The 13,911-nt window shown below is 41.6% G+C and overlaps 1 protein-coding gene across 1 annotated transcript in view; it reads right to left on the bottom strand.

Moving 5' to 3' along the window:
- Nucleotides 1-12,240, bottom strand: part of LOC109409689 (juvenile hormone esterase) — a 42,072-nt gene extending 29,832 nt beyond the window's left edge. Inside the window, exon 1 of the mRNA XM_029870158.2 lies at nt 12,025-12,240. Within this exon, the coding sequence (XP_029726018.1) occupies nt 12,025-12,120 (96 nt within the window). The 5' untranslated portion in view covers nt 12,121-12,240. The remainder of the gene's footprint in view (nt 1-12,024) is intronic.
- Nucleotides 12,241-13,911: the final 1,671 nt, after the last annotated feature.

Raw genomic sequence — 13,911 nt, 5'->3', positions numbered from 1 at the left:
ATTGTTACAAAGTTGTATCAAATTATGATAGAAACTAGTTATTATGAAGCTTAATTTTATATCACGTTTTCAATAAGTTATTTTCTTGATAACACCAGAGTACTTTTTGTTACAATTTTAGATATTTTAACATCATCCTGCATCTAGTTTATAACATAATAAGTTATTGGAAATTTTTTTAAACATCATAACACAATATGATACAAACTTGATATAATTTTCTAGTCGGGTACTTAGTACTATTCACTCCATTATTATCAAAACCTATTGATTAACACTTTCTCAAAAAAAAAACAATGGCGAAAAACACTATAATAAACGAATCATCTAGCAAAATCTCTTATGAAATTACTGTCTGGTGAAACTCTAAGGATATTGGAAAAGAAGTTTCTAAAAAGCTCTATAAACTAAAGGGCACTGCACGCCGTATTCAGTTACTAAAGTAAGTTTTTCTAAGTCTTTTTCATTTCGTCAGCATGTTGTTTACGATTCGGCAAAATTCCGTCATCTTTCGGATTTTTGCTAGGTAGGGTATCGCGCCACTTGGGCGGTGGCTTCTATATTCGTCTGTTTTCCATTATACTTACCTTACCTTACCGGTCAGGCTAAGGCCGGGGTGGCCTCTGCTGTACATAGTAGCCGCCTCCATTCCACTCGGTCCATGGCTGTTTGTCTCCAGTTCCGCACTCTGCGTAGGGTCCGCAGATCGTCCTCCACTTGGTCGACCCACCTAGCTCGCTGCGCTCCACGTCTTCTTGTACCGGTCGGATGACTCTCGAGAACCATTTTAGTCGGGTTGCTATCCGACATCCTGATGACGTGACCCGCCCACCGTAGCCTCCCGATTTTCGCGGTATGGACGATGGTTGGTTCTCTCAGCAGCTGATGCAGCTCGTGGTTCATTCGCCTTCTCCAAGTCCCGTCTTCCATCTGCACTCCGCCGTAAATGGTACGCAACACCTTCCGTTCGAAAACTCCAAGGGCGCGTTGGTCCTCTGCACGTAGGGTCCATGTTTCGTGCCCATAGAGGACGACCGGTCTAATCAACGTTTTGTAGATGGTTAACTTCGTGTTACGGCGAACTTTATTCGATCGTAGAGTTCTGCGGAGTCCAAAGTAGGCACGATTTCCTGCCACAATGCGCCTCTGAATTTCTCTGCTGGTGTCGTTGTCGTCGGTCACCAGTGAGCCCAAGTACACGAATTCTTCAACCGCCTCGATTTCATCACCGTCGATATGAATTCGGGGTGGCGGGCGCGGTGATTCCTCCCTGGAGCCCTTTGCCATCATGTACTTTGTCTTCGACACATTAATGACTAATCCGATTCGCCTGGCTTCACTCTTTAGTCGGATGTACGTTTCCGCCATCGTCTCAAATTTACGAGCAATAATATCAATATCATCGGCGAAACCAAGCAGCTGAACGGACCTCGTGAAAATCGTCCCACTCGTGTTTATCCCCGCTCTTCTTATTACACCCTCCAAAGCAATGTTGAACAGCAAGCACGAAAGACCATCACCTTGCCGTAACCCTCTGCGAGATTCGAAGGGACTCGAGAGTGTCCCTGATACTCGAACTACGCACATCACTCGATCCATCGTCGCCATGATCAACCGTATCAGTTTATCCGGGAATCCGTATTCGTGCATAATCTGCCATAGCTGTTCTCGATCGATTGTATCATACGCCGATTTGAAATCGATGAACAAGTGATGTGTGGGCACGTTGTATTCGCGGCATTTCTGCAACACCTGGCGGATGGCGAACATCTGGTCCGTTGTAGCGCGTTCACCCATGAATCCAGCCTGATATTGCCCCACGAACTCTCTTGCAATCGGTGATAGACGGCGGCATAAAATTTGGGAGAGTATCTTGTAGGCAGCGCTCAGTAGTGTGATCGCGCGGTAGTTCCCGCAATCCAACTTGTCGCCCTTTTTGTAGATGGGACACACGATACCTTCCATCCATTCCTCCGGTAATACTTCCTCCTCCCAAATCTTGGTAATGACCCAGTGTAGTGCTCTCACCAGTGCTTCTCCACCGTATTTTAGAAGCTCGCTTGGTAGTTGATCTGCTCCAGCGGCTTTGTTGTTTTTCAACCGGCCAACCTCCTCCTCAATCTCTTGAAGGTCAGGGGCCGGAAGTCTTTCGTCCTGTGCACATACTCCTAGATCTGTTACCACGCCACCTTCGGTACTTGCAACGTCGCCATTGAGGTGCTCATCGTAATGCTGCCGCCACCTTTCGACCACCTCACGCTCGCTCGTGAGAATATTCCCGTGATTATCTCGGCACATGTCGGCTTGTGGCACAAAGCCTCTGCGCGAGCGGTTCAGCTTCTCGTAGAACTTTCGTGTGTCCTTAGCGCGGTACAGCTCTTCCATCGCTTCGCGATCTCGTTCTTCCTGCTGGCGCTTCTTCATCCGGAAGACTGAGTTCTGCCTCTTCCGCGCCTGTTTGTAACGTGCCTCATTCGCTCTCGTACGGTGTTGCAGCATTCTCGCCCATGCTGCATTCTTCTCGTTTTTCAACTGTTCACATTCGCCGTCGTACCAGTCGTTTCTGTGATTCGGAGTCGCGAAGCCTAGTGCTGTAGCCGAGGTACTACCTATGGCGGATCGGATGTCCCTCCAGCCATCTTCAAGTGTAGCTGCGCCAAGCTGCTCTTCCGTTGGTAGGGCCACTGCTAACTGCTGCGCGTAGTCTTGAGCCACTTCTACGTTACGCAGCTGCTCGATGTTGAGTCGCGGCGTTCGACTTCGACGCGTGGTGATAACTGTCGAAAGTTTTGAGCGCATGCATACAGCGACTAAGTAGTGATCCGAATCTATATTCGCACTGCGGTATGTGCGGACGTTGGTTATATCCGAGAAGAATTTACCGTCGATTAGAACGTGGTCGATTTGGTTTTCGGTTTGGTGGTCGGGTGATCTCCAGGTGGCTTTGTGGATATCTTTGCGGGGGAAGAAGGTGCTTCGGACTACCATACCACGGGAGGCTGCAGAGTTTACGCATCGCTGGCCGTTGTCATTCGATACGGCGTGCAGGCTGTTTCGCCCGATTACCGGTCTGTACATTTCCTCCCTTCCTACCTGCGCGTTCATGTCGCCGACAACGATTTTCACGTCACGCGGCGAGCAACCATCGTATGTTTGCTCTAACTGCGCGTAGAACGCTTCTTTCTCGTCATCGGGTCTCCCTTCGTGTGGGCAGTGGACGTTGATGATGCTGTAGCTGAAGAAACGGCCCTTAACTCTCAACATGCACATCCTTGCGTTGATCGGCTGCCACCCGATCACACGTTGTCGCATCTTGCCCAACACTATAAATCCTGTTCCCAGTTCGTTGGTGGTGCCACAGCTTTGGTAGAAGGTAGCCGCTCGATGCCCGCTTTTCCACACTTTCTGTCCAGTCCAACAAAGTTCCTGCAACGCCACGATGTCGAAGTTGCGGGGATGTAGTTCGTCGTAGATTATCCTGTCACATCCTGCGAAACCTAGTGACTTGCAATTCCATGTTCCAAGTTTCCAATCGTAGTCCTTATTTCGTCGCGTGGGTCTTTGCCGATTGTATCGAGTCGTATTTTCTCCTATGTTATTCGCAATGGGGATTTTTACGGGTGGCTTATTGGGCCTACGCCAACACTCCTGTCTCGCCGGAGGGCCATCGTGCCAGTTCTGTTTAACGTCCCAACCAACACTGGGACGACCACGCTGATGGGGCTACCACCTTGGATCTAGCTGGGCGTGGTGCAGCGTTTCTTACTCAGCCGCTGGATGCCAGAACAGACGCTGTTTGAGCCGCACCTCCTTGGTGAACAACCTCCTCAATCTAGCTGAAGTCAGAAGGACAACAGTGCCCAGGCTGCACTACCAGCTAAGCACACAACTCTTAGCTGGCGGTCTTTGTCATCGCTTGACCCGTGGAAGCATGAGGAAGGAACTTGTGAGGACCAGAGCTATATTGGACGCTCTCCTTATCGACTCACCGTTTTGCAGTTTTCCATTATAACTCAGTCAATTTTGAACCAATTGACTTGAAATGTTGTACACGGGTAGATACTATACCTATCTCACCGCATTCCAAAAGTTGTGTCAATTGGTTCAAATTTGACTGAGTTATAGTGGAAAACAGACGAATATAGAAGCCACCGCCCAAGTAGCGCGATTCCCTACCATGGGTGGTTTGATTCAATTCAAAATAAGCGGTACATGTGCCTGAGAAAGTGTAATTTATGAATTGATGGTGGCTCCAAGGGGTTCTTCTAAGCTTCCATTTCAATTTCATCCGGGAAATCCTTAGCGGTTTCTCCGAAAGTTTATTCCAAGACTTCTTCAAGAGTTTTATTTTGATATTTATCCTGCTAGGATATCAACACCAGCAATTCTCTATAAAATATTTCCAGAAATCTCTCTAGAATACTTTCTGTGATTCTTCAGAGAACTAAATCTGAGATTCTTTTTGAGTTTCTTTCAAAAGTTCCCTACGGAATCCCTCCTAGGATTCTCATATGAGATTCATAAAAAGTTCCATCTGAGATTCTTCCACGAACTCCTTCCAGGATTCTTTCTGGGACTTGAAGGGATTTCTTCTGGGATTTCTTAATCAGTTCCGGGAATCCTCCAGGAATTCCGAGATTCTCCTAATAGCTGGTGGAAGGATTCTATAAAATACTCTTGAAGGAATTCCCTTACAAACTTCGGGAGGGTTTGCAGAAGTTCCGAGTAAAATCCCGGAGAGAGTTTCCAAAGAAATCCCAGGAGAAGTTCCCAGAGGAATCTACTAAGGAGTATCTGAAGAAATTGCAGAACCAATTCTTGACAATAGCTCAGAAGAATATCCCGGAGGAATCCCTGAATAAGTTTCCGGAGGAATTCCGGAAGGAGTTCAAAAAAGAATCATGGAAGTAGCTCTTGGAGGAACCCCGGTAATATTCTTGAAGCAATCCAAGAAGTTCTATCTAAAAGAATCTCAGAAAGGGTTCCTGGGGGAATCCCGGAAGAAGTTTCTGAAGGAATCCCGCAGAAGTTTTTAGAGGAATACTGAAAGAAGTTAGTGTAGGATTTCTGGAAGAATCACAAAAATAATTCCTGAAGAAATTACAGAAAGAATTCTGGGGGGATCTGGCATGGAGTTCCAGGAAAGAATCCCCAATGGAAGTTTCGAAGTAGTTTCTGTTGGAATCTCGGAAAGAGTTCATGAAGCAATCCTGGAAGAATCCATGAAAAAATCCCGGGTGAAATTTCAATAATTTTCCGAAATATTTTCCAAGACTTCTGGAAATCGAAAAAAAACTTCTGGAGGTATTCTTAGAAACCGCATTATAGAAGAACGGGAAGATTCTCAGAACTGGAAATCTGGAAGGTGTTCCTGGAGGAATCTTAAATGGAATAATCTCAGAAGGCATGTCCTATGAATTCCTTCAGCAATATCTTGTGGGATTCCTGCCTGAATTCTTCCTGGGATTGGATCTAGGATCCCTTTAGAAGTCTCCTCTGAGAATATTCCACGAGTTTTACCTAAGATTCTTAAAGAGCTTTTATCTGAAATTCCTGCAGAAGTTATTTCTGGGAATTCTCTCGGAGTTTTTCTCAGGACTGCTTACAGATTCCTTCCGGGATTCCTCCAGAAAATCTTCCGGAGATTCCTCCAGGTGTTCCTTCTGGGATTTCTAAGCGAAATATTTCAGGAATTTTTCTATGTGTATCTTCTGCGAGTTCTAAAATGTCATACCTCTTTCAGGGATTTCTCCTTCCGATTTTTTTTAAATAATTCCATCTGAGATTATTTTATGAGTTCCAGTGTTCATCAAGCAATTCCTTCCAAGATTCATCCAGGAATTCGTTCCAAGACCCAACAGGAATTCCCTCTGAGATTCCTTCAGGAGTTCCTCTCGAGATTTCCCTAAGAATTCGGATTCCTCCAAGAATTCGTTTTCAGATTCCTCCACAAATTTCTTCTGAGATTCCTCTTGGAATTTTCCTTGGGATTCCTCCAGAATTGCCTTTCCATGAAGGAAGTCTCGGGGGAATCATAAAATAAGCTTCTGGAGATATTCCTGGAAAAACTCCCCAAGGAATCTCTCAAACAGGGAAAAAATCTTAAGGAATGAGGAGTGAGGAATAGAGTGGACGAAACCTTATTAGAGTCCTAAAGGGGTTGCTTCTAAAATTTCACAAATCCTGAAATTTCTCCAGGAACTACACGATTCCTTCATCAATTTTTCTAGGAACTCCAGACTGCTTCCAGGGATTTCGGAAAACCTCCAGGAATTACTTCCAAGGTACTAGCTGGATTCCTTTCGAAATTACTCCAGGACTATCTTCTGAGATTACTCTAGAAACTTCATCATTAGGAGTTCTCACTGGGATTCCTGCGGATGTTCTTTTTAGGATATCTCTTGGAGTTTTCTTAGGATTCCTTAATGGTTTGTTTCCTGTTTCTATCTGGGAACCCAACACGAGCTCCTTGTGACATTCCTTTAGAAGTTCCTTATGGAACTCCTCGGAGGAGGATTGTTTGAGCTCTTTCTGGAATTTCTCCAGAAGTTCTCTCTAAGACTCCTCGAACACTTCTTTTAAAAGACGGCTTTCCTGGAGGAGTCCCAGGAAGATTTTCTCCTAGAATCTCAGAAGGAATTCTTAGAGGACGGAACGTATTCTTGGAGGAATCTTGGAAGGAACACCTTGAAGACTCCAGGAACTGCTGGAGAATCTCAAAAGGCATTTTTGGAGAATTTTTTGGAAGAAATCTCTCCAGAAATCCTTGAAGGAACCATGGATGGAACATCTTTCGAATTCTAGTAGGAGTCTAAGAATCAGTTCTTTGAAAAATCTAGGAATGAATCTCTGAACTCCTGAAAAAATAACAGGAGAAATTCTGGATGAAATCCGGGAAGGAATCTCAAAATAAATTCTAGAAGGATCACCCAGAGGAATCACGGAAATAACTGCTGGCGTAAACCACAATTAAACCTCTTTGAAAATCTCAGGAGAAACTTTAACAGTGGTTAATGGAGACATCTGGACGGTTCTATTCGCTGTACCCAGGTTCAAACGTCATTTTTCTCATCGAACAGGATGGAACGGAACTCAGAATCAAAACAAAAATTTGAAAAGTGGCTTCAAAAATTCTCTCTAAAAATTTTTAGAACTTTTGAAAAAAATCTATCGAATCATTCCTCTAAGGATAAAGTATCGCGCCACTTGGGCGGTGGCTTCTAAATTCGTCTGTTTGCCACTATAACTCAGCCAATTTTGAACCAATTGGCTTGAAATGTTGTACACCGGTAGATACTATACCTATCTCACCACATTCCAAAAGTTTTGTCAATTGGTTCAAATTTGACTGAGTTATAGTAGAAAACAGACGAATATAGAAGCCACCGCCTAAGTGGCGCGATTCCCTACCTTATGAAAAATTCTCCAGAAATTCTTCCAAAGATTCGTCTTGTAATTCTTCCAAGCAGGCTGAGCGCATGGAAATTCGGCTCTTTGAATTTTCACCATCAAACTAATTAGCAAACTATTAGCAATCTTTCTATTTTAACTGGCAGAAGGATGTCGAAATACCCTAAATGTGATTTCAAACTTTCAGAAAACCTCAGAAATGACTGAGCTCACAAATTCCAAAAATGGAGGAGAGCGTGCCTCTGGAGCCGACCTACTGATATCTCACTGAGCGCGCAAAAAGATTTCTACCCGGGTGAAAACACTCCAGTGAATATCACTTTGAATGGAGCGTGTGTATCTGCGGTACGGTTTTTAGTCAGTTCGAAGTTATATTTGCGATATTCCAACATCCTTCTGTCAGTTGAGATGGAAAGATTGCAAATTTATTATGTATTCGATGGTGTAAATTCATAGAGTGGAATTTTCATGCGTTCATGCATGCAAGCCTGCATCCAAGCAATACTCCAGGAATTGCCCTATGTATTTCTCCAAGCATTCCTCAGGGAATTTCTCCGAAGATTCCTCCAGGAATTCTTTATTGAATTCCTCCAGAAATTCCTCCAGGAAACCTTCCAGGGATTCCTCCACCAAACATTCCAAGTATTCCTCCTGGAATTTACCAAGGAATCATCCAGGAATTCTTTCAAGGATTCCTTTAGAAATTCTTTCAAACATTCATCCTGGTATTCCTCTAAGGATTTCTCCAGGACTTCAAGGATTCCTGCAGGAATTCCCCCAAGGATTCCTCCAGAAATTCTTCCAATGATTTATCCAGCATTTTTCCAAAGGATTCCTCCAGAATTCCTCCAAGTATTTCTTCAACGATACCTCCAAGGATTTCCTCCAGGGTATCCTCCGGGAATTCTGCCAGACTTCTCCAGGAACTCCTCCCAGGACTTCTGCAGGTCTGCTTTCAGGAATTACTCCAGAAGTTCTTCCAAGGATTCGTCCGGAAATTCTGCTAAGGATCCCTCGAAGAATTCTTCCAAGGCTTTTTCCAAGCAATTATTTAGATATTCTTACAAGGATTTATGCAAAAACATATTTAAAATTGAATGATATTTCATGATATTTTTACGGATTGCTTTAGGAGCTCTGACATGCATTCATCCAGGAATCTTAACAAAGTGTTCAGAAATAATTCTTTTTATGATATCTCGTGAAGCTCTCTTTATGAATTTACCAGGAATTCTTTCAATCGTTCCCCTGAATGTCTTTAAAAAAATCTTCAATTTGTTTCAAATATTTTCCTTAAATTTCTTGACAAAAAATTCTTAAAGAATAATTGACGGGTTCTTTTTAAGCATTCCTAAAAGGATTCCTGAGAGAAATCTTGAGAGTATATTTGAAATAGTTAAATGCTTTTTCCTTTAATTCCAATTATGTGCATATTCTATCTTGACAGATATGTAGTACGTCTTCAGTGAAATAAATGTAAGTTGACTCAAGTCAAGTACGAGTCGAGTCATCTTACATTACAGGAATTCCCAAGGTATTCCACTAACACGCTCAGGTTTATCATCATGATCTTCAGATATTTTTTAAAAGAATCCTAGAAACAGCAGTCTTAGGAAGAATCTTTGATGGAATCCATGAAAACAATTCGTTAGGAATCTACTAGGAAAAACTTGTAATGAGATGGCACGAAATGTTGCTAATTGACAAATTGAGAGATGAAATTTGTGAAAAAATCGCGTTCTGGTCGGATTCGAACCAACGACTCCGTTTTCGCTAGACTGGCGCTTTAACCAACTAAGCCACAGAACAAGTTATGATTCTGCGGAATAGAAAGCCAAACTGACTCCGAAGCCACACCGTGAATACTGAACACTCCTTTTCACAAACTCATCTCTCTTTTCGGCTTAGATGCCCGCCCATCCACAACACACTCCGGTTTGTGCCCACTTTCATCTCCCAATTTGTCAATTAGCAACATTTCGTGCCTACTAATTACAAGTTTTTCCTAGTATGTTTCAGATATACCGGTAAATCTGGTAAAATGCCAGTAAAATGGGCAATATGTGTCATTGTACCGTTACGAATCCCTGTGAGAATTCCTAGAGAAAACCTTGTAGGGTAATGTAATGACCGGTGGAGACATCTGCGTTTTCAACGTATCGGATTTCCGCAGAACGAATATCCAAAACCGAGCAGAAACTACCAGGGACATCGGAACCACCAGCTCTCCGGCGAAGGGACGGGTAGGCTTTCCGAATCGGTTACACATCCAAATGAGAGGCTTCAAAATGCCGGCTTCAGAATGGACGATGCATCAAGGGGAGATCACATGAGAGGAACTTCAAAAAATACGAACAAGTCGTCTCACTCTCTGCGGGTTATTCGCCAATTGTTACGCACTCCATGCTTTTCTTATGAGCTGTGCATCAATTGGCGATTTACCCTGCATATTTATGGATTAGTTTTCGGAAGACCTAGAGAATTTTTTTTTTTGAAAGAATTAATGAAGGAATTCCTGTTAAGCATTGGAAAAAAAAATCAAAAACTCTAATTTATCTTCGTGGAAATAAGTGCAAAAAACCTTGGTAGAATTTCTAGAAACTAACGTCGTAAGAAAATGCCTAAAAATCTTAAAAAATTCCTTAAAAGTTCCTCAAGGTATTCCTGGATAAATTCTTAAAATATGCCTAGAAGATTTTTTTTTGCAGTAAGTTAAAAGAAATTCAAAAGATTCCTTAGAAATGTCCTATTTTCTGGAATAATTATTTGAAGAATCCATGTTAGAATTTTCGGAAATCCCTTGAAAAATTATTGTAAATATTTTTCTATTTAAATTTTAATATACTTGGAATATGTCCTGGAAAAATCTTCTAGAATTCCTGGAGAAGTTCAATTAATAATTGCTGAAATAACTCTTAAAAGATTTTATGCAGGAAACTTGTGAGAGTTTTCGAGACTTGTTTGGAAGAGTGAAATGGGTTTTTGTAAAAATTAGAGGAAAACATTGTAGAATAATTCTTGAAGGAATAATTGGAAGAATCTGTGGAGAAACATTTGAAGGATGGATGTAATAATTTTGGGTTCGGTCCTTGGATAATTATATGAATTTTGGTTGTTAGGAAATTCCTAAGGAATTTCCCAGTAATTAGATGAAATAATGGGAAGTGACTGTCGTACCTGTACGGGATGGATGATTTGGAATAGGATCGGCACTCGTCTTGAGATTTGCACTAGCACACGAAACACTGTCTGTTAACACGGGTGGAAGAGACTGAATGATCCGAGGAAGCATGGTCTGCCTAGGCCTACAGATTTAAATATCCGTGAGGTCGACTGTATGTCGACTCGTGCGATGTTTCTTAGTGAGGGTTTATGCACTTGCTACTCGAACATTAATAACGTAGCCCACACAGACCCCACAGTGGGAAAATCGACCCAAAAAGCGGATCTTTTAACGCCGCTGGTTTCGTAACGTGAAGTTGGCCATTTCTGACGTAAACAAGTGCGAGAAATCGATTGAAATCAAAATGTACTTTTTACCGACAAGCACAACTGTAGATCCTCGAAAATAGCTACATGTGTCATTAGAGGTTAACAGAAATAATAAGAATACTTGAAAAATTCTTTCAAATGTTTATTTTGCCCTAAAAACTGCTGGAAATTTACAATTTTACCTACTAATCAACTAAATTTACTAAATGCAGCAAACTCAGTTTCGGATGAATCTGTGCAAAAACTCAAGAAAGGCTTATTTTTCGACAAATACGCGTATTCTGACTACCACTTGTAATCTTCCTCAGTGTCAGTTATCCAGGAATGAGTAGATAACTGACACTGAGGAAGATTACAAGTGGTAGTCGAAATACGCGTATCTGTCAAAGGTTAAGCAACATAGGGCGGAATTAAAAGATACAACTGATTACACTCATTCGAAGAGAGTATTCTGCTCAGAGAGTTCGAAAAGTCGACACAAGATCAAGAAACGCGTCAAACGAAAAGTAAGCGCATTTCAATACAATATATTGAATTTACTGAATTGTATATGTTGTATCTTTGTTGGTCAATACGTTTATGGAATATGTACTCGAATTACTGATCATTTTTCCATGTGCCCCTTTCAATAACACTACCTATTCGTTGACAAAATTTTGCTGTGCACATTCTTTAGACTTTTGTCCATACAAAATTTTCGAAATTTGTATGGGTCACTGAATTAAAACTCAATCATCGCGCAACAATAATGATAATGTTGCAACCTGCATTTTTTGCGAAAATCCACGCAATGCAATATAAGTTTGTGCCAACTTGAACAGAATAGGATACAGATCGTACAGCACAAGTTAAGAGATTTTTGAAAGTTATCAACATGAAGGTTAAACAATCAACACTTTTATAACTTCTTCTTCTAAAAATATTATAAATTTTCAGTATCAAAAAATGGCGAGATAGTGTTGCAATGTCAATTTTGAAAAACTGATAATCCACTTCCTCACAAGCTGTTAAAATCTTTCTTCAAATCAAATCCACTAAAAAGCCCTCAATCCTTAATCCTGCCAAAGGATAGGTCACTATTCACACATCACTTCACTTTCACTTTCAACGAATGGCACTCACAAAACGAGAAAAACGAAGAACACAACATGCAACCGTCAGTTCCCCGATCAACTGCAGACTGCACGCCCGATCGCACCAATATGCATTCGGATGCATTCGGTGCGTTGTCTTTTATACGACTGCATTGCAAATCTTAACTTTTGGCTGCGTATATTTAACCGTCATATGACAGTGCAGCAGTGCAGGGCTACCCCATGTCTCTTCTCCCCGCATTCTTATTTTCTCCAACGAGGACGACGACGACGACGACGAAGACGGCCTGATGCAACTTACACTCTCTCTGGAGGACGCATATGCCGCTTTGTAAATGCAAATCTACATATGTGCATACGAGATAAAGGAAGCAGCACGAGTCCTATAAGCCGAATTTTCACGTTGAAGCTTTTCTTCGCACCACCCGTTTAAAAGGGCTCACCCACAATAATGCTATCCGGATGGACTACATCTCGTTTCCTATTGCGAAGCATCACCTAACGATGGGGATCCAGGGTGTAATAACCGGTTAATAGTAAGCTATATCGATAGGAATAAAATTGCCCCCCTCGGAATCAGAACCGACGCAACACCGGACTGGTGGCGATCGATGTAATCAAATTTACATTAAAACTACCGTTCCGTAGGATAACGACAACGTCAATGACTTCCACAGGTTGTTAGCAAACCTAAGTCGTCTGAAATTAATTGCAATGGCAACGAGCGGGACGTCAATCGTCAATATGTAATAATCGCATATCGTTTGTCATCGTTTGATATAGATGAAGTGGAATGATCTACCTTTCAAAGGATTACTGCTTGAAAAAAAGTCAAATAGATTTAACCAGCAATTTGGAAATTTTCTTTAACCATCAGCTACATAGTTTTTTGATTGTTAAAATTAAATTAAAAAATGACCAGATTCAAAAATTAAATAAGGTTTTGCCAAACCGTGGAGAATTTTTTTGTCTGAATTAACGAGATTTTTAACCCTAGGCGAGTTCATCTCGGGATCCACGTTTTACTTCGCTTCCGAAGGAAGAACCCACATTTTGTGAGTATGTCGGGAGTGGGATTCGATCCCGAGTCCTCAACGTGATAGTCAAGTGTTCTAACCACCACACCAGGTCGCTCCATAATTAATTTTATTTTAAACTCACCAAAGAAATGATGTTTTGTCGAAAATCCCATGCAATGTACATTGCCCCCACTCGCATAACAATCCCATTTGACTTTTCATCACTTTTGAGTTAACGATATGAATAGTCATCATTTTCGATGTATGTACTTCCAAAACAAAAATAAAAATGAATTTTTATGTCAATGTGTGAAAAAAATAACAAATCATAAGCGTCCCATATCAAAAGTACCCAGCATGCATTTTTGTGTCACGTAACACAAAACTGAACAACTTTGTAATGATTGTAATATTTTCCACAGTTATATCACAGAGAAACAGACGTCACACTTAGAACAAATTTTACTAAAAATCATCGTCACGAAATCGTAATCGCCCAAAACTAATCATGTCGTGTTTGGACAAGCCACCTCTAGATGGCGGTAGTGAGCAAATGTCAAACAGGAGCAAAAATGATGCCGGTGCCGTGACCGGTCAATTCACCAACTACGGAATATTTGAATCAGTCGTTAAAAGGTAATCGATGGGAAGCAAATAGAGTATGACGTCTGTTTCTCTGTGGTTATATATTCATTTGCCTAGCAATCTGTGAAAGTTTCGAGACGATCGAAATATTATTCAAATTTTGGAGATTTTTCAAAGTTTTATATGGAATCATGTTTCAACTTAATTGTGTTCTGACCATTTCACTTCATTTCATTTCAATGAGCTGAGAGGTATTAGACAGACGAAGCAATAAATTCGTGAGTATTCATTAAAACCATGCTGAGGTTAAC

Source organism: Aedes albopictus, chromosome 2, assembly GCF_035046485.1.
Source record: "Aedes albopictus strain Foshan chromosome 2, AalbF5, whole genome shotgun sequence".
Taxonomy (NCBI): Eukaryota; Metazoa; Arthropoda; class Insecta; order Diptera; family Culicidae; genus Aedes; species Aedes albopictus.
Note: the sequence above shows the minus strand (reverse complement) of the source record. Positions and strands in the feature narration are given on the sequence as shown.